Below are 24853 nucleotides of genomic sequence, written 5' to 3' on the forward strand. Positions count from 1 at the left end.
CAGGAAGGTTAAGGTTCTTGCTCACAGACCCAAGAGTGACTGACAAGTCAACAGCACAGATCGTTCATTACTGTGATACCATTGAGTAATGGTTACAGGAAGCAGTACAAAGAACAATGTCATACAAAAAAAATTCTAGGATAAATAATATCGTCATTAATATTGACTAAAGTAATAAGTGTGTGATTACAGTTGGTGTACTATGTTGAACCCACAGAGGCAGTTATATTCAGACCTTCAGCTTAACCAAAGAAACCCAAATATTCACTTAATGCCAAGGTTAAATTTAAGTAGTGAGGCTATTAAACTCTGTTTAACTCTGTTGGGGACTTGGTGTGTTATGGTCTGAGAGTATGTGTACTGGAGCAAAAGGAAGTGTGTGTGTGTGTATATGTGTGTGTGTGTGTGTATGTCTGACAGCCTCTGCAGTCCTCCTCTTGTATATAATGTCAGTCTCTTTAATTGAAAAAGCCAGCAGGGATCTAAATGTCAGCCTTATCCGAGAGACTGCCATTTAGCATCATGATGGATTTGGTGTGTGTGTGTGTGTGTGTGTGTGGTAGTAACAGGGTAATGGAGTTTAGAATTCGAATCTGTGAGATTATTACATCCTAATTTTGTATCAGTGTTGCGTAATCTAATTGCAATTTATTTTTGCAACCGTAGAATCCTAATTTTACAATAGGTTTCGAATTACCATCCTGTGCCAACAATTTTGTTATTAAGATTAACAAGTCTCATTATTTTTTTTTTATATCCAATCAGCCCTATTCCAGTTCACCTATCACCAACCCCCCTTCTCTCTCTCTCTCTCTCTCTCTCTCTCTCTCTCTCTCTCTTTCTTTTTCTCCCTCTATCTCTCCCTTTCTCTCGCGCGCTCTCTCTCTTGATCTCGACCAAACCATCATTTTATATAAAGGAGGGGGGACCAACCCGATCCATTTGTAAAAACTTAACTCTAATCACAAATTTTCAATCAAATATCAATGAAATGTGGAAGATTCAGATTGTTTACAGAAGTATGTAACCTGATTGAAGGGACTCATCATCGTCCTCTGTTTGAACTGTGTCTGTACGTGTGTTCTCTCTCCTCCTGTCAGCTGCAGGTAATCTGGATGCCTGGGTGGGAGCTTGAACAAACCAGTGAGAGACAGAAAGAGGAACTGAGAGAGCGAGTGAGAGAGAGAGCACACACACACACACACACACACACACACACGGAGAGAGCCTGAGGAGCACATTCTTACACGCCACAAAGCAGTTGCTTGGACGACCGAAGACGGAGCGAAAGACGGGAATCACAACACAAAGGAAAGAAAAAGGAAGAAGAACCAGAGTGGGGGGTAAAAAAAACGCAGGTTCTGGGTTTTGAAAAGTGTGAGCTTTGGGACTGGGATAGGGTGAAGATCATATTTTGAAACCTCTGGAGAAAGATTCAAATATTCCTATCATTTTAAGAGAGCTTGTGTGAAATTTCTTCAAAGACAACAACTCCTGCAGCAGGTAAGATGAATTCTCATTTCGTTCATCCGCTCTCATTCATTCATGTCTTCTTACGAAACTTTGGTGTCTTGAATGAGAATCACAGTAAGAAAGGAATGAGCTGAGTTGAGAGAAAAGGTGCTTGACTGGATGATGCAGCGAAAGAAAAATAAGGAGAAAAATAATCCACCTCATGTTTGTATCAGTAAGGTTATTTTAGATCACAGCACAAGGCAAAAGTGTGTGTGTGTGAGAGAGAGAGAGAGAGAGAGAGAGAGAGAGAGAGAGAAGTTTCTCTCACACAGAGGCATGCATGATCCACAGGTATCAAGTAAAATACTTACATCTGATTTAAAATACTCTAGGGATCTATAAAGCAAAATAAGTCAGGCGGTTTGTTCTACCATCAACCACAAAGCAGTCCAGTTTTTCACTTTCGACAATTCTCAGACTGTATTGATCTTGATGGAATACAGTCTCCATGTAGGTAGGTGAAATGCTATAGGTTACTCAATTTGCAAGTATAAAGAACTTCATGAAGCCGCTAGAGGCAGATAAAGAGAGGGGCGTAACATCCAGAGACTTGAAGCTTTTTAGATTATCGATTGGTACAGGGTTGCTACAAAAGAAATGTAGAATGGCTCCGAGTGCTCTGAGTCAATAACTGGGCCAACGAAGACCTTGGAAATAAGAAATTGTCTAGGAGCAAAGAAAAAGCCAAGCCAGGTGCCCTCCAATATGTTTTTTCCCCACAATATGTGAGCATGATTATCGACATGCTATGCCATGAAACATATAAAGGAACGTGTGGAAAATTATATAAAATAAATGAATTTTTAAAAAAAGGACATCGCATGAAAAAAAATTAATTGCAAAAAGGAAAAAAAATCATGTGAAAAGAAACAAATCAGGTTAAAAAAATGAATTTGGATAAATAAAGGCTTTCTATAAATTACAAAGTATAAATGAAACGTGTTCAAGGAAATCACACAAAAATAAACCAACTGTCAAAAATATCATAAAAAAAAATAAAAAAATCACGTAAATAAATAGACACATGCACTACATGTGAAACGTCACATACGAAAATGAAAAAAACGATTTAAAGAAATCGCATGAAAACAGACTAATCATGTGTTCCAAAAAATCAAATATGAACTGAGTAAAAATTGCAAGTGAAATATAAATCAGGTGAAAAAGTCACGTGGATTATTTTAAATGTGAACAATATTTAACATGATGTGTAAACGTGCGTAAAAGGGACACATTAGCCTATTAAAGGAAGGCAACATTCCTACTGCTACCCTTTCTGGTGTTTTAATTGTGCCTATGGATAGAGTTAGTTTTAATGCTGTGAGATGGGAAGAGCTTGGGTGAAGCGTTGTACTGCATATTCTGACAGATATACTCTGATCTGACGTTGTGCAGAAAATAATCAATGGGATGTGGTCAGCAAAGTCAAGCTAGCCATCGATTGGACTGTGTAATGGTGATAATGAGTCAAGCTTGATGGAAATGTTGTGTTGAACTGAAAGACTTGATGGAAGAGAACTTTGAAATGGTGATGGAACAGAGGACATAGGAGTAATGAAGAGACTTGAGAACAGCATGTGGTCACTGTGACAAAATAAGGGCCTTGAGCAATGATCTGACCAGAGGAGAACAGTAAGACAGGGGGCCAAGCACTGATATGATCTGGATTAAACAGTAATAGAGGGGGCCAAGCACTAATCTCTCTTGGGCAAAACAAGAGAGGGGGCCAAGTAATGACATGACCTGGGCAGAACATTAAGAAAGGGGAGCCAAGCACTGGTCTGACTTTGGAAGCATGGAAAGAGAGGGGGCCAAGCACTGATCAGTGCCAAACAATGATCTGACCTGGGCAGAACAGTAAGTGCGGGTGGGTATCGGGGGTGTCAAAGACTGATCTGAATTTAGAGAGTTAGAGAGGGGGCCATCGCTGATCTGACCTGGCCAGAACAGAAAGAACAGGGGCCAAGCGCTTATCTGACCTGGCCAGAACAGAAAGAACAGGGGCCAAGCACTGATCTGACCTGGCCAGCACAGAAAGAACAGGGGCCAAGCGCTTATCTGACCTGGCCAGAACAGAAAGAACAGAGGCCAAGCACTGATCTGACCTGGACAAAACAGTAAGAGTGGGAGGGGGGGGCTGATCTGACTTAGAAAGCACAGCTAGATAGGGGCCAAGTGCTGATCTGACTTGGGCAAAGCAGTAAGATAGAAGGCCAATTAATGACCTGACATGGGCAGAACAGTAAGAGAGGGCCAAGCACTGATATGACTTAGGAAGCACAGTAAGAGGTAAGGCCAAGCACCAATCTGAGTTGCACAGAACAGAAAGCGATTGGACCAAGCAGTGATCTGAGTTAGACAGCACAGTAAGGGAGGGGGGCAAAGACTGATCTGACTTGGGCAGTAGAATAAGATAGGGGGCCAAGCACTGATCTGAGTTGGACAGCACAGAAAGAGAGAGGGGGGGGCAAGCAATGACCTGTCCTGGGCAAAACAGTAAGAGGGGGGCCAAGCACTGAACAGACTTAGGCAGCACAGTAAGAAATAGAGCCATGCATAAATCTGACCTGGACAAAACAGTAAGAGAGGGGGGCAAGCAATGATCTGACATAGGCAGAACAATTGACGAGGGGGACAAAGCCCGATCTGACCTGGGCAGAACAGTAAGAGATGGGTCAAACACTGATCTGACTTTTCAGGATACACAGCAAGAGAGGGGGCCAAGCAATTATCTGACCTGGACAGAACAGTAAGAGATGGGGAAACCTGATCTGAATTGGACATCAGAGTTAGAGAGGGTTAGACACCAAAGTCAGAGAGGGGGTCAGGCACTGATCTGACTGACGCATTACAGTAAAAGAGGCGTCAAATATTTTTCTGACTTAAACAGCACAGTACAATATGGGGCCAAACACCTATCTGATCTTGACAGCACAGAAAAAAGGGGGCCAAGCATTGACTGTACCAGGGCAAAACAGTAAGAGAGGGGGGCCAAGCAATTATATGATCTGGGCAGCACAGAAAGAGAGGGGTCCAAGCACTGTATTTCTAAGACGTGGAATGTTGGAAGGAGGATGAAAAGAAACTGCATGAGCTCTCAGCTAAAATCTGCTCATACCGAATCCATTCAACACAGTTAACCTGTTTGCTATTACAATTCAACCCCATACCATAATGAGCTATAATCCTGCCATTGTCCCAGTTTCGGACAGGGTATCTTTGTCACTGTTGTCTCTAGGAATCAAAATCTACATCCAGATATCTAAGATATATATTCTTTGGGGCAGAATCTATTGTTGATTGTGCTATGCACGTATAACTGAATTGAATTGAGTAGGGCGTTTTTTTTTTGACTCAGTGCCATTTGCTCTCAACAGCTTTGATCTTGACCCTTAGACAGCATAATAACGCGAGGGCAGGACAAGCTGCATATTTTTGTTGTATTACCTTCAATTGAGAGAGAAATATAGAGGCTGGGAAGAGTCTGAATGAATGTTTACTGCTGCTGATGCCAACTGAAGCCAACTTGTTTTGCAGTCATTCTCAACATTATACAGTGTGCATATATAAGTAGATATCAAACGTGTGATGCATGAAGTATGATGTGGTTTTTAAATTGTACACTGTTGGAAGCGTATCGGGGACACGGTGGCTTAGTGGTTAGCACGTTCGCCTCACACCTCCAGGGTCGGGGGTTCGATTCCCGCCTCCACCTTGTGTGTGTGGAGTTTGCATGTTCTCCCCGTGCCTCGGGGGTTTCCTCCGGGTACTCCGGTTTCCTCCCCCGGTCCAAAGACATGCATGGTAGGTTGATTGGCATCTCTGGAAAATTGTCCGTAGTGTGTGAGTGAATGAGAGAGTGTGTGTGCCCTGCGATTGGTTGGCACTCCGTTCAGGGTGTATCCTGCCTTGATGCCCGATGACGCCTGAGATAGGCACAGGCTCCCCGTGACCTGAGAGTAGTTCAGATAAGCGGTAGAAAATGAGTGAGTGAGTGAGTGAGTGAGTGAGTGAGTGAGTGAGTGAGTGAGTGAGTGAGTGGAAACGTATCAGATTTTGGGTGTTAATTAATTTTATATGTCTGCATCTGTCGTATATTAATACATATTATTATTAATATTGTAAAATTGTAGACGTTAAGAATTTAAGAAACCCCTTGTATGAGCCAATGAGTATTAAAACATTTTTGTATGTTAATGTTACATTTTTTTTTCTCTGGGTTTGCAGAAATTCCCAAATCTAATCAAACATTTACCATTCTACAGCAAAGTCATTCAGTTTCACTGTGATTCACTGCTTTCAGATGCACTCCATGGGCAAAAGTTTTTGGACACCCATAAACCGAGCATCACTCCCATACAGTATGTTGTTCTTTTCCAAAATTGGAAACACACAAATGTCTTTGTATGCTTTAGCTTTAAGGTTTCTCTTCACTGAAACTAAGAGGACTAAACCTGTTCCATCATGACGATACCCCTGGGCACAAAGTGAACTCCATGAAGACATGGGGTTTTAAGTTTGGAATGGAAGAACTTGAGTGTCCTTTGACTTTGACTCAACCCCACGGAACATCTTTGGAATAAACTGGCATTCTAGACCAACAGAATAACATTACTAATGCTCTTGTGGCTGAATGAACATACAGTAAATCCCTACATCTAAACTCAAGAATCTAGTGGAAAGCCTTCCCAGTAAAGTGGAGCTTATTATATCAGCAAACAGAAAGGTAGAAAATGTAAAATGCCCATGGTTTTTAAATGGAAAAAAATGTCTGTGGTGTTCAGGTTTTATCTAAAACGAGAGAGAAACATTAAATCATCCCTAATTGAAAATATTAAAGCATAGGTAACTTGGTCTTACATAATTTACAGCAGGTAAATGATCAAATTTTTTATACTAATGTTTATTTATTTTATATCTGAACATATCAGCTGGAGTATTACTCTGTGTAATTAATTTAAATTCTTAGTGTAATTACAATTTATGTCTAAATCAATCTGACATTAGCATGCTTAATGAAACTCTTGACACAACATTTTAAGACCCCCAACATATTTTCATTTGCAGATCCACTTTCAGAGCTGTGAAGGTGGAACTTATATATAGGTTCACAATAAAAAATGGCATTAAAAAAAGGTTGTTTTTGTCATTGTTGTTTTATACAGTTAGTACACACATCAATTCCTTAATTAGTCCTACGTTATTAATTGAAATGTACAGCATTGATCGATTTTTTATTATTTAATATTGAATCTGGGGGCACAGTGGCTTAATGGTTAGCACGTTCTCCTGACACCTCCAGGGTTGGGGGTTCGATTCCCGCCTCCGCCTTGTGTGTGTGGAGTTTGCATGTTCTCCCCGTGCCTTGGGGGTTTCCTCCGGGTACTCCGGTTTCCTCCCCCGGTCCAAAGACATGCATGCTAGGTTGATTGGGATCTCTGGAAAATTGTCCCTAGTGTGTGAGTGCGTGAGTGAATGAGAGTGTGTGTGTGTGTGCCCTGCGATGGGTTGGCACTCCGTCCAGGGTGTATCCTGCCTTGATGCCCGATGACGCCTGAGATGGCTCCTGACAGACGCCTGACAGGCTCCCCGTGACCCGAGGTAGTTCGGATAAGCGGTAGAAAATGAATGAATGAACAAATATTGAATCTGGACCCTCGTTGCTTATGAAAGAAGCTGGCAAGTTAAAAGATTTAAACAATGAATTTAAACCAAATCGAATACTAATTGAGAGAAGAGTACGAAAAAGAAGAAGGACATGATCCATATTAGACGTGAAGGACGGAAAAAAGAAGAGGGGGTAAGAGAGGGGAAGGGGGTGAAGGAGAAAGGAAGAGAGGAGAGGAGGGATTTACCTATTTTTAGCATCAGTCTGATGGGAAGGCTACGGTGCCTCCATGGTGCTGCACTGACATGCAATAGGTTGCACACAGTTTCACACTCAGGCACACAAAATTCTTTAAACAGGTTCTAATGTCTGACATTTTGGTGGTGTTTCAGGAAATATATTAAAGTTGAACAGCAAGGAACACTGAAAGAAGGTGTTCACCTGACTATTAGTCATCTACTTCCATCTCTGTTTTGAAAAGGGATCATTATGTATTTTTTTTAATGTATCAGCATTTAAATTAGCCATCTGTTGCTTCAGATTCTGCCAAGAAGAGCAGCAGCATCTCATTCTTATAAATAGATAGAAAGGCAGAAACTTATGTCCCTATAGAGCAGCGTGTGTGTGTGTGTGTGTATGTGTCTGTGTATGTGTGTGTGTAACACTAGACACAAAATAGGTACTGTAGAAGAGACAAGATTTGTGCAATTTGGCAGTTTAAACTAAATGAAACAGTAGTAGTAAATATGTAATAAACAATATATTATAATATTTACTAATATTTTTTAATATTTAGTTAATATTACCTTCAACATATTTGGTTGTTTATCTAATATTATCTATGAATTTACATTATCCATTCTATCAATTAAAGACTATCTGGAATAACATATAATGCTGTGGAACGTCCACAAACTGTAAACTAGTTTGTGTTATTTTTACCATTGTTATTCAATTCTTGATTGAATTTTTTTTAACGTTGTGCAATTGGCTTCTTGTGCAAACATTTGTGCATTATAACCAAAAATGCATTTCAGCTTCTGATTCATTCACTATAATGAGAACGGTGCTATTTTACACCTGGTGTGTGCAGGAGCTCCAGAAAACGAGCCTCAGCATCATTCATCATAAATGTATGAACAGTTGCAAAGCTCTTTCTTGTACGCTGAAGAAAGGTGTCATACTGAATGCTTCATCAAATATAAACGACTCTGAAGGTAAGAAAATAACTGTTATAAAACGGATAGCACCAGTCCTTGATTCCGATTGGCTGAGCTGCGTTCCGAGACGTCGTAAATTACTCTTAAAAGGCAGACTTGTGACCTCAATACATCAGTGTTACTGCGCCAAATAAATTCCCAAAATGTCAGATTCTGTTGTGAATTTTGATCTACTAGGTGGGATAAGTGTATATGTTTGGTTGAAAGAGATAGGGAAAGAGGAGGAAGATAATATAAAATAATATCAGTTTCTGTATGAAGCTTTTATTCAACAGCTCAGTTTTTTATTTTTAAACTATACTGTACATTACAGTTTGGCAGCTCGATAACATCCAATAATAAACTGTACACAATCTGTTACATGGACAAACATGGCACTTGGGATATATGATGAAGCAGTTTCTCTTTTAATAATGGCAGTTGATATCAAGCTGAAAGGCACAATAACGCTGAGTGGACTGAAGGATACCAAATATAAAGCGTTTATAATTACAGCATGTTCTGCGTCTGTGTGTTGCTTGGCAACCATTCTGCTAAATGTTGTTGAAGAACGCTCCACATCGTTCCTAACAATATCACTTAAATGTTCTGCTCATTTTGAACAGAAATGAAAACACACTAATATTATCCTTAGTTTAAAATTATGACTTTATTTAAAGATAAACACTACATATTGGTATATTGCTGTATTGCTGAATGTAAACATTGCTCCCAGATATGTATAGAAAAAGTAGCCCATAGTTGATGTGGTCATTTTTTTCATGTAAGTGTCACGACGAGACAAAGGCGAGTGAGGATCCAAGTGCAGTTTAGACTTTTAATAAACCAAGACAAGAAACAGGCAAACAAACGGGCAGGCAAAACAGGGCAGAATACTGAGCACACAGGAAACAGGAACATCAACACCAACATACAACAACAACCAACACCAGGGAAGTGAACAAACAGGGTCGATATAGCAAGCAGGAACCAATCACGAAGCAGAGACAATCAGTGACTAACATGATACACCTGGGGGGGAGATAGAGTGCAATTAGTGTCCATGGTAACCAATGAGTGGGCGGAGCAAACAATTAACAGCACGGCAGACAGCAGACAGAAACAGGGCAAAACACAGACAAACTCATTACAGTAAGGATGTTTTTTTTTTTTATTTATAGCATTTTTGGAAGGAGCCACCAGTATCAGGTTTTGGGTTCTAACAAATGCTCTTTCCACCAGATCTAACTTGTAAATTGCTTTAAATACGCACAACAGGAATAATGCACTGCTCGGGCTTAAGAGCAAATCTGCGTCTTGCTTGTTTTCCTACAAAAATAAAGCACTTGCAGACACGTAAAATTGGCACTTGCCAAGTCATACACAAAAATGAAAAGTTTAACCTTTTTTTCCAGTACACTAGAACTCCATTCTGTTGATGCAATGTAAATCATTTTATGGGACATTAAAATAAATTATTTTATTGCCAGTCGTAAGTCTGATCTAAAAGTCAGAGCTCTGTTGGCTTTCAGTGTGAGACCTCTGTTTTCCCTCTGTTGATAACCTCTCATAGAATTCTAGTGGTTGAAGATTTTAGAAGCTTATTTGGGCACTTGGGAGCAGAAATAGGTTTGATATCATCATTTACTTTAAAGATAGAAACATTTGTGTGGGGGAACTTCTATAAAAAATATATTGCCCCAAGTAGAAAGTAATTAAAAAGTGTCTAATTTCATATAAGCCAAATTAAACACCACTGTTGAGTGTCACATGACAACGACTTTCAATCATGAACATAGACGCAACAAAAAAGGCACAAATTCCATTTTTTTGCCTCTGATAAAAAGAAGTGGGTTAGTCAATGCTAGTTCTTTTATTTTAGTTAACCCCCTGAGATTGTCCACCAGAAAATTGAGTGTTTTTCTGTACCTTGTGTGCATTATGGGTGGATTTCCTGTCCAACAAAACAATAGCTTATGTTAGATGAAACATTACACTTTTAAAGTGTAATCCAAAGATGTTTCAGGTTCACAATTAAGTGTCCTGACATGTCTCTATACTGTAATGTTGGAAATGTGTCATGTACATTGTAACTCTAGTAGTAGTAATAATAATAATAATAATAATCATCATCATAATAATAAATCATTATCCTCATCATTGCTATTATTATCAGCCTCATCATCATCATCATCATCATCATCATCATTGTTATAATAACTGCATGATATTTCCAGCAGAAAGGTATTCATCCAGTCATCTAAAGTCCCCTTCTGCAGACAGCAGATTTATTTTTCTTTCAAAAGAAACAGATTTTTATACATATTATTACTTTTGGCTTTCTTCCCTCTACAACAACAGATTCAGGTGCCACTGCCTTCCTGCAATTGAATCTGTCATGTTTGCTCTTTGAGCCATAAATATACTGTACGGCTCTGTCTGTAACATGACTGACAGCAGAGACGTAAACACTGGCATTTTTTGTCCTCATGTGTACAAAACTTTTGCTTTGATCACACAGTTGTTATGTCTCATGACATTCACCAGAGCTTTTCCCATGTCATTTGTAAAAGTAATGGCTGGCGCATTTTGAAACGAGGAGGATTAGCTGAAAAAAAACTATTTAAAATCTATTAAAAACTATATAATGACTTTATATTAGTTAAAACACTAAGCTGAAATTCTAATGTTATTACATACACAATGGCACACGGTACGACATGCAGTGATATGCTTTTTCTCGAGTGTTTGTTTTATAAAAAAAATCTAACCCAATGAATAAGATCAAAAAGAATCGATTTAAATTAGACATAAATTAGAAATAGCTGTGCAAAGTAGAATGAAATAAATGTCCACACACTAGCTAACTCTTATCCGCCTTTAAAATAAAAGCTAGTAACCAGGGCATTGGGCAAGTTAGTGCATCCTTCCAAGAATTCAACCCAACCAAGCAAATGTTTTCGAATGCTGCTCATTCAAGAGATTCAAAGAGATTCAAAGCGTTTATTGTCATATCCCCAGTGAGGAAAGAAGGTTTCCCTAAGCAATGAAATTCTTACTTAGCCATCCACAAGAATGCTAGGACTGTATATACAAACTGTACACACAAACTGTACACTATATAAATGCAATATAATATAGTATCGCAAGTGAGTGCAAATATACTATAATAATGGCAGGAATAACCCAGGTATTTACTCTCACTCATTTTCTACCGCTTATCCGAACTACAGTACCTCGGGTCACGGGGAGCCTGTGCCTATCTCAGGCGTCATCGGGCATCAAGGCAGGATACACCCTGAACGGAGTGCCAACCCATCGCAGGGCACACACACTCTCTCATTCACTCACACACTACGGACAATTTTCCAGAGATGCCAATCAACCTACCATGCATGTCTTTGGACCGGGGGAGGAAACCGGAGTACCAGGAGGAAACCCCCGAGGCACGGGGAGAACATGCAAACTCCACACACACAAGGCGGAGGTGGGAATCGAACCCCCAACCCTGGAGGTGTGAGGCGAACGTGCTAACCACTAAGCCACCGTGCCCCCTTCCCAGGTATTTAAAGCAGCAATAACATTAATAGATGTGCAAAATTGAGATGGAGTGCAAATATTAATATAATATTGCAAGAAAGTGCAAATAGTATAACAATAGCAGCAATAACATTAACAGATGTGCAAATTAAGATGGGGCTACATGAATAATATTAGCAGTATATAAAAGTGGTTGTAATAGCAGCAATATAAATTACAATGTTCAAATAAGGTGAACAGTTGGACTGACTATTCACTGAGATGGGTGGCTGTTTAAGAGTCTAATAGCTGAGGGGAAGAAGGAGTTCTTTAGTCTGGTTGTCCCACACTTTATACTCCTGTACTGTACCTCCGTACCATGCTATGACATGGTGCTTGCACAAGTGCTATCAGACCTCTTCCGCATACATGAGCTCATGAACATTAATGTTATTCATAGCCAAATTTTGTGATCTTGTTTCCCTGCTGTCTGTTTGTATTTGGACCACCAGAGAAAAATACAGAGTTACAGTACTATGAAGTCAGAACAGGGCTTTAAAGAAACTGACAGAGATCCAAATGAGCTACACAACACACACACTCACACACACAGAGTACTACAGCATTACTGGACATTATACCACTTTATACAGCAAACTGAACGTGGCCGATTATTACATATCACATGTAATAAAGATAATAACATAATACAAAACGAACACAGGTCATCAGTCACCTCCAAATGTTCCAGCAAAGCTGATATCTATCCAAAAATGAACACTGTACTTGAACAAGTTTACTGTAAATGAAAAAAAGACAACTTCTGTACAGAAATACATTAAATACACATTTCTACATTCACAAAGTTACTTTTCAAAGTCTATAGCTACTGTAACAGGACAGCATTGAGGTTTTGAGAAAAAATAAAATAAAAAAAAAACATTTCTGTAAGCAACAAAGAATAAAAAGCATAAATAGATTCAGCTGAAAATGTTTGGCCCTGAAGGACAAGCAGTGAATTTTTTTTAAAATTGTGCTTTCAGCGAAGCTCCAAGAACTACATTTATTTAATTATTTGTCATAATCCAAAAATTGTGCTCGATTAATACTCACTTTTCAAGAATACTTAAAGAAGAGTTTGGCACTGTTTAAATATTTTCAACACGGCTAAATGTTGACTGATTATTACAGGGCTTGTTATGCGTGGATTCAGTAACATTTCGATTTTTTTTTTTCTGAAACTGAAACACAAAATAGAAGTGAAATTTATGTGGTTTTCAGATACCATATTATGTTTTGCACATTTCTTTACACTCACTTGAATGCACTGAAAAATGAAAATTATGTGGAAAATACTGTATTTGTACCATGTGAAAAAAAGTTCATAATATGATTTATGTTTTCATGAGCTCATGCATATGCAAATGCGAATATATTCTCACATAGGAATTTGCATATCACATATTATATCGGTTAGTTCATTTCCATGTTTTTTTAACACGTAATCAATTATTCCTCACATTATTAGGCATGAAATGTAGATTTTTTATTTTTTTTGTTAACGCAGCTGCACTTCGACAGACATTCTTTTTTTCCCTTAAGCATCATTATTATGCGTCCAACCCCACCAAAGTCTGAGTGATCTTCCTCCGCATTGTTCTAACCTGTCACTCACGCATGCATATTGAGTTTCTCGCCTCTTCTGTGACATGCAGAGAAAGTGTTGCTTTTGCCTGGGCAAAATAAAATGCCACCGGAGACCGCATCTCACCAGCGTGCAGAACAAAACACGCCATCACGCCTGATAACAGCTCAGACCCCTGCTGTCATTCAAAGCCCAAATCTTCTGAAATATCTCCGGCACAGCAGTGTAGTGTTTATACTAGTATATCTCACATCTTACGGTTCCTTTAGGATTGCACTCATTTGAAGCTCGAAGCTCTGTAAATCTGGCAAGCTGAAGTTTCTTTACTTGGGAAAATGATGATAATGACAGTAAATTTATAAGTGTATGTCAAAGTCAATCATTCGGTAAGGGAAGTAATTGGAAGTATTAGGGTCCTTTCTCTAAACTACTCAATAGTAAGTCAGACATGTCAGCCACATGAATTATTGTAAATGTGACAGCCATTAAACATAAGTTGATTAGAAATTCTTTACTTGTCACATTGAAGGATTAGTGGATACTTTCTCTATTGACGTCCCTGCTCTGACAGAAGTTCCAATCTAATTGCAAATTGATATTAATCCCTTCTCATATGTTATTGTTTCCATAGTAACAGCTCATTCGAAGGGTTTTGCGTAGCTGATGCGCTACATGATCCGTAATACATTTTGTAATGCATGGTGGCATAGTGGCTAATACTGTACCTTTGGCTCATACTTCTAAGGTTGGAGGTTCAATTCTCATCTTTGCCCTGTGTGTGGAGTTTGCATGTTCTCACCATGCTTCAGGGTTTACTTCCAGGTTCTCCGGTTTCCTCCCTCAGACCAAAGACATGCATTGTAGTCTGATTGCCATCTCTAAATTGCCTGTAGTTTGTGCGTGAGTGTCTGAGTACCTTCTGCAAAAAGTGCTACTGAAAATGGATGGATTTGGTGAAGCTTTCTGTAAGAAAATGTCAATAAACATATATAGAAAGAATCTCAACGAAGAAAATAGAATGAAGTCTTTAGAAAAGAGGAACAGTTTGCACTTTTAAAGTAACACACAGCATTTTGCAGCATAAGCTGCAATTTTTTGGCATATTATATTGAAAAAGTTTATTATAGCTGCTGAAGGTAAGTGATAGAAAAAAAAAAATCATCCAAATATCTTCAAGCTTCCGAAGTCACTCTTCAGCCTTGACCAGAGGTCCATAAATATTGCATTGTAGTTCTATCCTCACACCATGAACTGCCTCAGAAGTAAAACCTTTCATCCTTGATTCTAGAGGGAGAAACAACAACAACAAAAAAGAAAACAGATTTCAATCTGGACAACCCAAACTTATATTGACATGAATCATGCCATGCTACCTTGAACTATGAGTCAGCAGAACATCAGCGATGGCTAGCCAACTAGCTGTAAATAATCAGTTCAGTTACATTTTTGTATAAAGTTTTTCACAGCAAACATTGTCTCAGAACAGCTTTACAGAAAACCCGCTTGACCAAAGCCAGAGGTGACGAGGGAAAGAAAGGAATTTTCTAAAGAAAATCGGTTTAACATTGTACAATAATTCCTGGAAGTAAACACCAACTTTGCATACTCTAGTTCTGTATGATTAAGAAAATCATAAGAAAAGTATTGTTAACACTCAACTGTAAAAAATATATTTTTTAGTGCATAACTATCTTTCATGGGGGCACGGTGGCTTAGTGGTTTGCCTGCAATTTCCCTTCACTGGATTTAAGAGGGGGGCACGGTGGCTTAGTGGTTAACACGTTCGCCTCACACCTCCAGGGTTGAGGGTTCGATTCCCGCCTCCGCCTTGTGTGTGTGGAGTTTGCATGTTCTCCCCGTGCCTCGGGGGTTTCCTCCTGGTACTCCGGTTTCCTCCCCCGGTCCAAAGACATGCATGGTATGTTGATTGTCATCTCTGGAAAATTGTCCGTAGTGTGTGAGTGCGTGAGTGAATGAGAGTGTGTGTGTGCCCTGCAATGGGTTGGCACTCCTTCCAGGGTGTATCCTGCCTTGATGTCCGATGACGCCTGAGATAGGCACAGGCTCCCCGTGACCCGAGGTAGTTCGGATAAGCGGTAGAAAATGAATGAATGAATATTGACATGTTGTTTATGTGAAACTTTGGTCAAAATACTATTAATAAGGGTGTGGCCTGTTTCTGAAGTAACCATAGCAACGTACTCTCACTTTCCTTTGTACCACTATTTTTCTCTCTCCTCCTGTCACAGTCTTTGTCCTTGAATCGTCTTTATTCATTTTGCTTTGCAACTCTGTTCTGTCAGATTGTTCTCGCCTGCAGTGAAAACAGGTAGATCTGAGCCAAAAGCTGGGACTTTAGTTTCCTCAAATCTGAATTCAATCTGCCATCTGGAGCCGGCACTTATTTCATGCACTGGGGCCAACAGTGGTGGTGGAACAGTGGGCAAAATATCATTAATATGCTGATTATATTGCATATCTGGCCAAGAATTGCTGCAGTTGTGTTCATTCATTAGATTTCTTTCAGAGATGGCAGTAAAGGAATTGATTGCTAGTACTTCTTTATTTCTTTTAGTATTTTGTATGGTTGTGTATTGGTTTTTAACCATTACTGTTCAACCCAATGATTAAGTTCAGGAATATTGGAACATGTACATACATGTAATAACACAAGAGCAGGAACATAGAAATAATTTTATTCACCACTAATGCAGTGGTTGATTTTTCAAATTATAATTTTTTTGTTAATAATTCTATAAAATATATAATAATTCTTTATATTAATATAATTAATTCTTATTTATTTATTTATTTATTATTATTATTATTATTATTATTATTATTATTATTATTATTATTATTATTGTAATTCAAAAAATAGGAGGAAACAGAATTATTTTTTTTATTTTCATATTTCTGTAGGCTTAGGATAAGAGCAGAAACATAAAGTTTTGTATATGAACAATTTTAAACAGTATATATCCAAGTGGGGGGCACGGTGGCTTAGTGGTTAGCACGTTTGCCTCACACCTCCAGGGTTGGGGGTTCGAGGTTGGCCCTCCGTCCAGGGTGTATCCTGCCTTGATGCCCGATGACGCCTGAGATAGGCACAGGCTCCCCGTGACCCAAGGTAGTTCGGATAAGCGGTAGAAAATGAATGAATGAATGAATGAATGAATGAATGAATGAATGAATGAGTATATGTCCATAGAAATAACAACCTATTGCTTAAGATAAAGTGAACATATTATAATTTTGTTAATCAGTAATTGTATGTATTTATATAGATTTTAAGAATATGGATCTTCGGTGCAGCTTTTAATTAAACAGCTTTTACAACCTTATAGCCAGTTGGCTGGATGATTCTTTACACCCATACGTTTGGACTCAAGGTCTGTTTGTCCAACCCTACATGTGTTTGTCTGTTGATCTCAACAGCATCCTACGCAGTAAAGAATTTGTCCTCTATAGTAAAGAAAGCCTCCAGATGTTAAATAGTTAGACCATGGCACAGACAGATGCTGCATTGCACCTCCTGAGGTGTTTATAGACAAACAAATGCCTCTTTTTAAAAGCACATTCTCCTTCAAAAAGTCTAGACACATTAAGCTGATTGGAGCCAGTGTGATGCTTAGTTTTAAGTGTTTTTTAGTTTATCAGGGAGCGTGAATGGATTCATATTACAGCAAAGGCTGGATGAATTGTATTGTATTTGTTGTTGGTAGGTCAATCAGAAGCAGACACACGTTATAAATTTTATGTATGTTTCATTCATTCATTCATCTTCTACCGCTTATCCGAACTACCTCGGGTCACGGTGAGCCTGTGCCTATCTCAGGCTTCATCGGGCATCAAGGCAGGATACACCCTGGACGGAGGGCCAACCCATCGCAGGGCGCACACACACACACTCATTCATTCACTCACTCACACACTACGGACAATTTTACAGAGATGCCAATCAACCTACCATGCATGTCTTTGGACCGGGGGAGGAAACCGGAGTACCCAGAGGAAACCCCCGAGGCACGGGGAGAACATTCAAACTCCACACACACAAGGTGGAGGTGGGAATCGAACCCCGACCCTGGAGGTGTGAGGCAAACGTGCTAACCACTAAGCCATTATGCCCCCTATATGTTTCATATTAATCTTAAAACAATGTACTTATAACAGTACTTTGCCAATCCTAGCTCACTACACTTACACTTAACAATGAAATATAATTATTAAAATATTCCACTATATTCAATATTTCCATTTTGTATCTTAGGCTTGAAACATATTTTTGCATTGTAAAGAATTTATAAAGAAAAATCTTTTAACATCCAGTTAACCCTGTTACCTGAACACATCCACTACTAAAAAATATTCCAAATAATGAGTAATTTTCTGACAATAATGTTCAGAAGCAATCTGAGTTCTCGAATTTTCTTGAATCTTTAATTTGTTAAAATGACATTTTGAAAGTTCACTCCTGTTACCTGTAAAAGGTATTTGAAGTAAAATATGAATAAATGAAAGAAAATCATTAGAACACCTTTAACAGAACAGAACAGAACGGGGGGCGTAGAAGCCTTTATTATCGCTACATATCGTTGCTGTCGGGCGGAATCCTCATATCTCCAAAACCGTCATTTTTCAGGAAATTAAAAAAATGCCGTACCTTATCTGCAGTGCACAGGGTTTAGTCCGCGTTGCAGTGGATTGTCTTGCGCTAAATTCCTGTCCTCAGACGAGCACCAGAACTAGCGGGGGTCAAGATTTGTTTTTCTTTGAGCCCAGTGTTTTGAAGACATTTACCTCAGAAGACGTGTTGATTCGTTGCGACTCTTATTAAGGAGAAATATGCCGCGAAGCTCTCCCGCGGAGTGAGGAAGAGGTGGACAGTTGAAGTGTCCAATGGAGTTATGAGATTTGCGCTCAAGCTATTTTCAAGACTTTAGATTGGTTAATAACTTGTAAAAATAACAGACCCACGTGGGGACTGACCAATAGCATCGATATGTGAAAAAATATGAAATTGACCAAATTTGGACATACGAGGTTTCCGCCCGACAGCGACGATATACATTACAGCATAGAGGAATTCTTTTCTTCACATACCCCAACTGAGGAGGTTGGGGTCAGAGTGCAGGGGTAGCTATGATACAGCACCCCTGGAGCAGGGAGGGTTGAGGGCCTTGCTCAAGGGCCCTGCAGTGGCAGCTTGGCTGTGCTGGGCCTTGAACCACGATCCTCCGATCAACAACTAAGAGCCTTAACCAGTTGAGCCACCACTTCCCCAATATGTCATTAATGTCATTGCGCCCCATTTTGTGGATGCTCATTAATCACAATTTGTGTATTTGTTAATTCTATGCTAAAACACCCAACCCTGTTAGGAAGGAAACACTAAAAACCATGAAATATTTTTGCCTGAAACTGAATAGCAGTTCTTTGTTGTTGTTAAATTCAGTGTTGAAAATTTATGCAAACATGATAAGTGTTTTAAGAGATACAAGGTCTAAATGGCACTGCAAGTGAGAAATCACCCACCTACAGTACAAGACTTTATAGCGTTTAACACACTAGCAGGGTTAGTTGCTTTGTTACTTATCTAACATATGTGACTGACAGCAGCCTGCAAGGCGGGAGGCAAATGAATACTCTAACAAAGTATGTTCTCTGGCTACATTGAGATGCCTGGAAGGCAAAAAGATAAGAATCAGGCTTTACAATCAGCGTGAAAGCATCCAAGCTGTCATAGAAATAGGACATGTGATAGAAGCATTGTAAAACTCAAGGTACCTCTATTTCTGGGACTGTAAAACAACAGGATTTAATATTCTCCACCATCTTTGTGTGATAACTCGTCTCTAACTCCCTTTTTTTTACTCCTTCACTTCCTCATTTGTGAATCAAATCTGGAGATGTGTTGAGATATACTTACCATGAACCGTTATCACTGAATATGTCAGGATGACTGATGAACGTTTCCAAAGAGGTTTGCTAATGCACACTTATCGCTGGCATGTGAGTGGCTCATACCGATATGTTGAGAGATGACTTTTAGAGTGTTCCAGGGCTTGGAAATTTGTCCCAGAATGCTTATTAGTGTCTCTGCAGCCCGCCAGGGGAGATTCTTTAACACCTAAATCAAGCATCGATCCACCAGCAGGCCAGACTAAGAGGTGAAATATACTGACTCTCTGTGGGAAAGAAATACAGGGATGAAAATACAGGGCAAGCTATACACAGGTGCCTCCCCTGAGCACAGCTCGACTATTTTTCATTGAGCACACATCGGGATACCCTCCACTGAGAGTGAACATCTGAATGGCCTTGGATTCATGAACCCTTATAATCTGACCCATTTTACATTTCGTAGAGCAAGGCTAAAATTTTCCACAATGTATTTTTTTAAATCACATTAGACATTATATTCAGGCAGTTCGATTTTTTTCATGTTGAAATGACACATGATTGTAAATAGGAAATTAAAAGGAAGTCAGATGGAGGTTTGCCATATAATTTCATCACTTTGAATGGACAGCAGACCTTTCTGAATAAACTGTATATTATACACCAGCCAATTACTTATTTTTAAGCATGAAGTAGGCAAGCTATTTTTAAAACACAAATGACATGTACTAGCTTTACAGGGACTTACATCAGCTAGGCTTGTTTCATGATGTCGTGCAATATCACAAACGGCAATGTGGTTACTTTAGGATGATTTGGATGATTCAGGAAAACGTTGTTGTATTGTTCTACATACAGTCTTAAAAAGGTTCTGCCAGAGGGACAAATCAAAGAAGTAAAGCACCTTTAACAGTAGAACCAGCTGTAATTCAAATCACAGGATCTTTATAATGTGTTTGTTCTAATACGTTACACTGCTTACATTGGGGATCCATACAGAACCTATATAGATATAGAACTCTTTAGTCAGATCCAAAAAGGTTCAGTAGTTCTACAGTGACTTGTACTGCATTTCATATTTTTTGCATGATTATAATTACCATTACTATTACTACAAGGAATTACTAAAATGATGAGTGAAAGAATGAATGAACCAATTAAAGCTTCTATATACAAAGTAGAACCTCTTCACAGATTACAAAGCACCCTATAGGGTTTATTTAATTGGAACCTATGGAACCTTTTCTTTCAAATGTGTATAAATATTAATCCAATAGTTGAAATGTTTTTATTTATGCAACTTTAAGCTTTTTTTAACCACAGGATCGGACGTCTTCTGAGTCAGAGTTAGCAGTTCTGATAACGTGACAATAGCTATGTTTTTCAGTAATGAGTGAATAACGAGCCTGGTGAAACATTGACAAGAACTAACTTGTATTCCAAATGTTCCACAACTCACTCACTCACTCACTCACTCACTCACTCACTCACTCATTTTCTACCGCTTATCCAAACTACCTCGGGTCACGGGGAGCCTGTGCCTATCTCAGGCGTCATCGGGCATCAAGGCAGGATACACCCTGGACGGAGTGCCAACCCATCGCAGGGCACACACACACACTCTCATTCACTCACGCAATCACACACTACAGACAATTTTCCAGAGATGCCAATCAACCTACCATGCATGTCTTTGGACCGGGGGAGGAAACCGGAGTACCCAGAGGAAACCCCCGAGGCACGGGGAGAACATGCAAACTCCACACACACAAGGCGGAGGCGGGAATCAAACCCCCAACCCTGGAGGTGTGAGGCGAACGTGCTAACCACTAAGCCACCGTTCCCCCCATGTTCCACAACATTACACATAAATGGATGAAAATAAATGTATGTAGCTGTAATAAATAAGAACGATGTTAGTTTTGGCAAAGCGCTTTGGCATAAGAGGAATAAAACCATTCAGGGGATGCTGTGCTGGGAAAATTGTTATTCAGGGTGTTATCAGTAATTACACTTCTTGTCAGACCACTTCATATGACCTGACTCTTTATTATTTACCTATAACAGCACATCCCCATGTACACGTTAGTCCTAACACAACTTTAGGAGGATCATTTGGAGGATCTGTCTACAGCTGTTCTTTTTTAGAATTTTTTTCTATATTTCTAATAACTTAGAGAAAAATGCAATATTTGATATATTTAAAATATATTTTAGGACTGTGTTGCTTAAATCAGGAGAGCTGGAGAAATTCTCTGATCCAGTGATACAATGTGAAGGTTAAATTTGTAAGAGAAATTCATACAATTTTCCGATTCTGAAAAATGGTCCCTTGTCATCCATAATACAGAACAGATCTAATACATTCTCATTGAGTGAGAATGTAACTAAACAATTAAGACATTTTTCAAGGCAAGTGAAAAGTTTCAGGGGTAACTTAATGTAATTTGCTTCTTCATTTTTGTATGCCCTTGCAGATTAACACATGCCAACCATCATTTGTTGGTGTGAAAGCTTTCACAGCTCTCCTGATAAGAGGGAAAGGCAATGCGGGAGGAAAATTTATCATCACGCGTACACATGTGCCCTGTGTTTGACATCCTAAGCCTGAGGCTCAACCCAGTCTGGTTCTGCATGTTTCCCCCAGGAGATCTGGTTTCACCGTTTCCTCTCACACTCTTCTTTTTCTATTTCCTCTTTCCTCAGGACTCAAAGGCCAGAGGCTGTGCACCAGTAGCCTAGTGAAATACGGAATTAACGACAGTGTCCTTGTCTTCGAAAACGCCATTTTCGAATAGCCTGGCACGCTGTGGAGGCTGCTGCGTAATTCAAATCTGTTTTATCACACTTTCACTGTATGTGGAGATAACAAACATTTACGCCAGGCTAGCAGTGATATAACTGCCTGTGTGTCTCTGTAATACCATGGATTCAGAGGATGAGCCCTTGTTGCTTCAGGCTATGTGGGATTTTAGTGAGTATGAGGAACAAGATGATGAAGAAGAGAAGGAAGCTTGTGATGAAGCAGTTGAAGTAATCAGGGGAGATCCAGTCTGTAGAGGATTGTGGTGGGCAGTAGGATGGATTTACACTCGGCCCTGGGCCAGTGGAGTGGTACTTGTTGTAGGCTTCCTGCTTCCCTTAACTCTTTCTGCGTACATGTTTGTCTACTGTGAGCCTCTGGACATTGATCTCTCCTACAGTGCCTTTGAAGTAAGGAGCCATTCATCTGCAGAACGCTTCGATGCACTCACCGTTGCACTGAAAAGCCAATTAGGGTCTTGGGATAGACACCGGCGTGATGCAGAGGGGTTTGATTTTGAATCAAATGCCCTTAGGGATTTCCTGTTGCTGAAATTAAACAGACAGGAGAAGCAGCCTGTGGTGGCCAATCAGACACAATTATCTAAGGTGTTTGGTAATAGACCTGGTAATTTTGAGGAACCACAAAACCAAGAAGCCAGAATTAACACCAAAACAGACCAAATGATGCTGAATGGTGAGAAACCAGAGGTGAAAATAATGCCCACTAGAAATGGGACAGAATCTATCAGAACACAAGTGAAGGAAGAATCAAGTTCAGCTCTTGTCAGAAAGCCAAGATTCGCAGGTTATTCCTACCTTCAGACCCAGGCTCTCTGGAGGATGGAGCTGGTCTTTGTGGCTCAGGGTGACAAGGACAACAACATCTTTACTAAGGAGCGTCTTCATACCATCCACCATGTGGAGCGACTCCTCATGCAACATCCACAGTTTCAGCAGTTTTGCTGGAAACCTCTGGAAGTGTTAAGGGACCTTCCACTAGGGCCTTCATACTGCTCACCCCCAAGCTCCCTCCTCTCCTACCTCTTCCCCAGCGAGCGAGGAGGGAAAATCTACTTTGATGGCATGGGCTTAGACCTGGCAGATATACAAGGTGAGTCATTTATAGCAGCCAATTCAAACAATTTGACTTTTACTGGTTAGAATTGCACAATACACAACATATTGGTAGTCCAAAAGCTTTTAGTTGTACCTCATGTTTTTGATTTGTTTGTCTTTTTCCATTTAATAAACCAATGCCTAGCATCATTAAACTTGATATTATATCCATGGCATATACAGTACAGCTGCAGTTATTAAAACAAATAGAGCAAAAATTATGGAACTTTTCACATTTTTCGTTGTTGGCCTAGGTGCTTTGAGTCTGGCAATAACCCACCCCCAGTTTTATTGGTATGTGGATGAGACACTCACTCCAGACAACCTCCGTTCCTCCCTCCTCCGCAGCGAGATCCATTTTGGAGCACCACTGCCATCCTTCTACTCTCTACAAGACCGACCGCTGGAGCAAAGACGAAGGTTCAGGGACTTTGTTGTCCAATATGCGGATATTTTGGCTCAGCAATCCACCAGGTTAGAAGCAGATTCCTAGTAAATTGGATAGCTATAAACTGAATGTCTTGGAGGAATTTTTAAAAAAGTTCATGCGGTATCCAAGATAGTGAAATCACAATTTATTCCCAATATATTAAATTAATAAACTGCTAATTTGGTCAATTAAGTCTACAGATGTCTCAAATGTGTCAAACATATTAGGATTTTACTTTTTTATAATCATTACAGAACATTCATCGTCAAATAGACGCTTTTTAAGCTTCTCCACTAAATTGTGAGCATCATCTTTCACTATTTCCTCAATACTGAGAATTCCATTCTTGTTGGATAAGATTCACAAGATTAACATCCCTTTAGTTTAATCTTTGCTTTTACAAATTGCCTTTCTGACAGTATTTTGTAACAAAGGCACTAGGATTTAGATTTCTTTATTAGTTCTTGAATTACTTTGATCATACTTTGAACAAATGACCCTATAGATAATAAAATGACATAATTGTCTTGATCAAAATAATTATCCTTGTAAAATGGGATTAGTGTACTGAGATGCAATTAAGATAAACCACATTACATCACTCTGAAAAGCCATATCAAGAGATATATTTGTTCCAGGTTTTTAAGTACTCTGCATAAGGCAAAGCTGCCAACATGTCTAACAAGAAAATCCTAGCAGGCAAAGAGAATTGCAGCATCAAATCCCTAGTGTATTTCAATGGCCCTAAAACAAGTTCTATCAACAGCTTTTAACAGCATGCAACTAGATAAAGTTGGCATTAAGCAAATGTAATTTGCTAGAACAACCTCATGCATCCCATGTCCTTTACCCTTTAGTGAATCCTGTGTCCTTTACCCTTTAGTGAATCCTGTGTCCTTTACCCTTTAGTGAATCCTGTGTCCTTTACCCTTTAGTGAATCCTGTGTCCTTTACCCTTTAGGGAATCATGTGTCCTTTACCCTTTAGTGAATTCTGTGTTGTTTTCCCCCTCAGTGAATCCTGTGTCCTTTCAGCTTCAGTGAATCCTGTGTCCTTTACCCTTTAGTGAATCCTGTGTCCTTTCCCTTTCAGTGAATGCTGTGTCCTTTACC

The 24853-nt window shown here is 39.4% G+C and overlaps 1 protein-coding gene across 1 annotated transcript in view; it reads left to right on the top strand.

The window, feature by feature from the left end:
* The first annotated feature begins 1214 nt into the window (after nucleotides 1-1214).
* The window catches only part of disp3 (dispatched RND transporter family member 3), a 44293-nt gene continuing 20654 nt past the window's right edge, over nucleotides 1215-24853 (top strand). Inside the window, exons 1-3 of the mRNA XM_060881450.1 lie at nucleotides 1215-1503; nucleotides 22097-23306; nucleotides 23566-23785. Coding sequence (XP_060737433.1) covers nucleotides 22316-23306; nucleotides 23566-23785 — 1211 coding nt within the window. The 5' untranslated portion in view covers nucleotides 1215-1503; nucleotides 22097-22315. The remainder of the gene's footprint in view (nucleotides 1504-22096; nucleotides 23307-23565; nucleotides 23786-24853) is intronic.

Source organism: Tachysurus vachellii, chromosome 11 (genome assembly GCF_030014155.1).
Source record: "Tachysurus vachellii isolate PV-2020 chromosome 11, HZAU_Pvac_v1, whole genome shotgun sequence".
Lineage (NCBI taxonomy): Eukaryota > Metazoa > Chordata > Actinopteri > Siluriformes > Bagridae > Tachysurus > Tachysurus vachellii.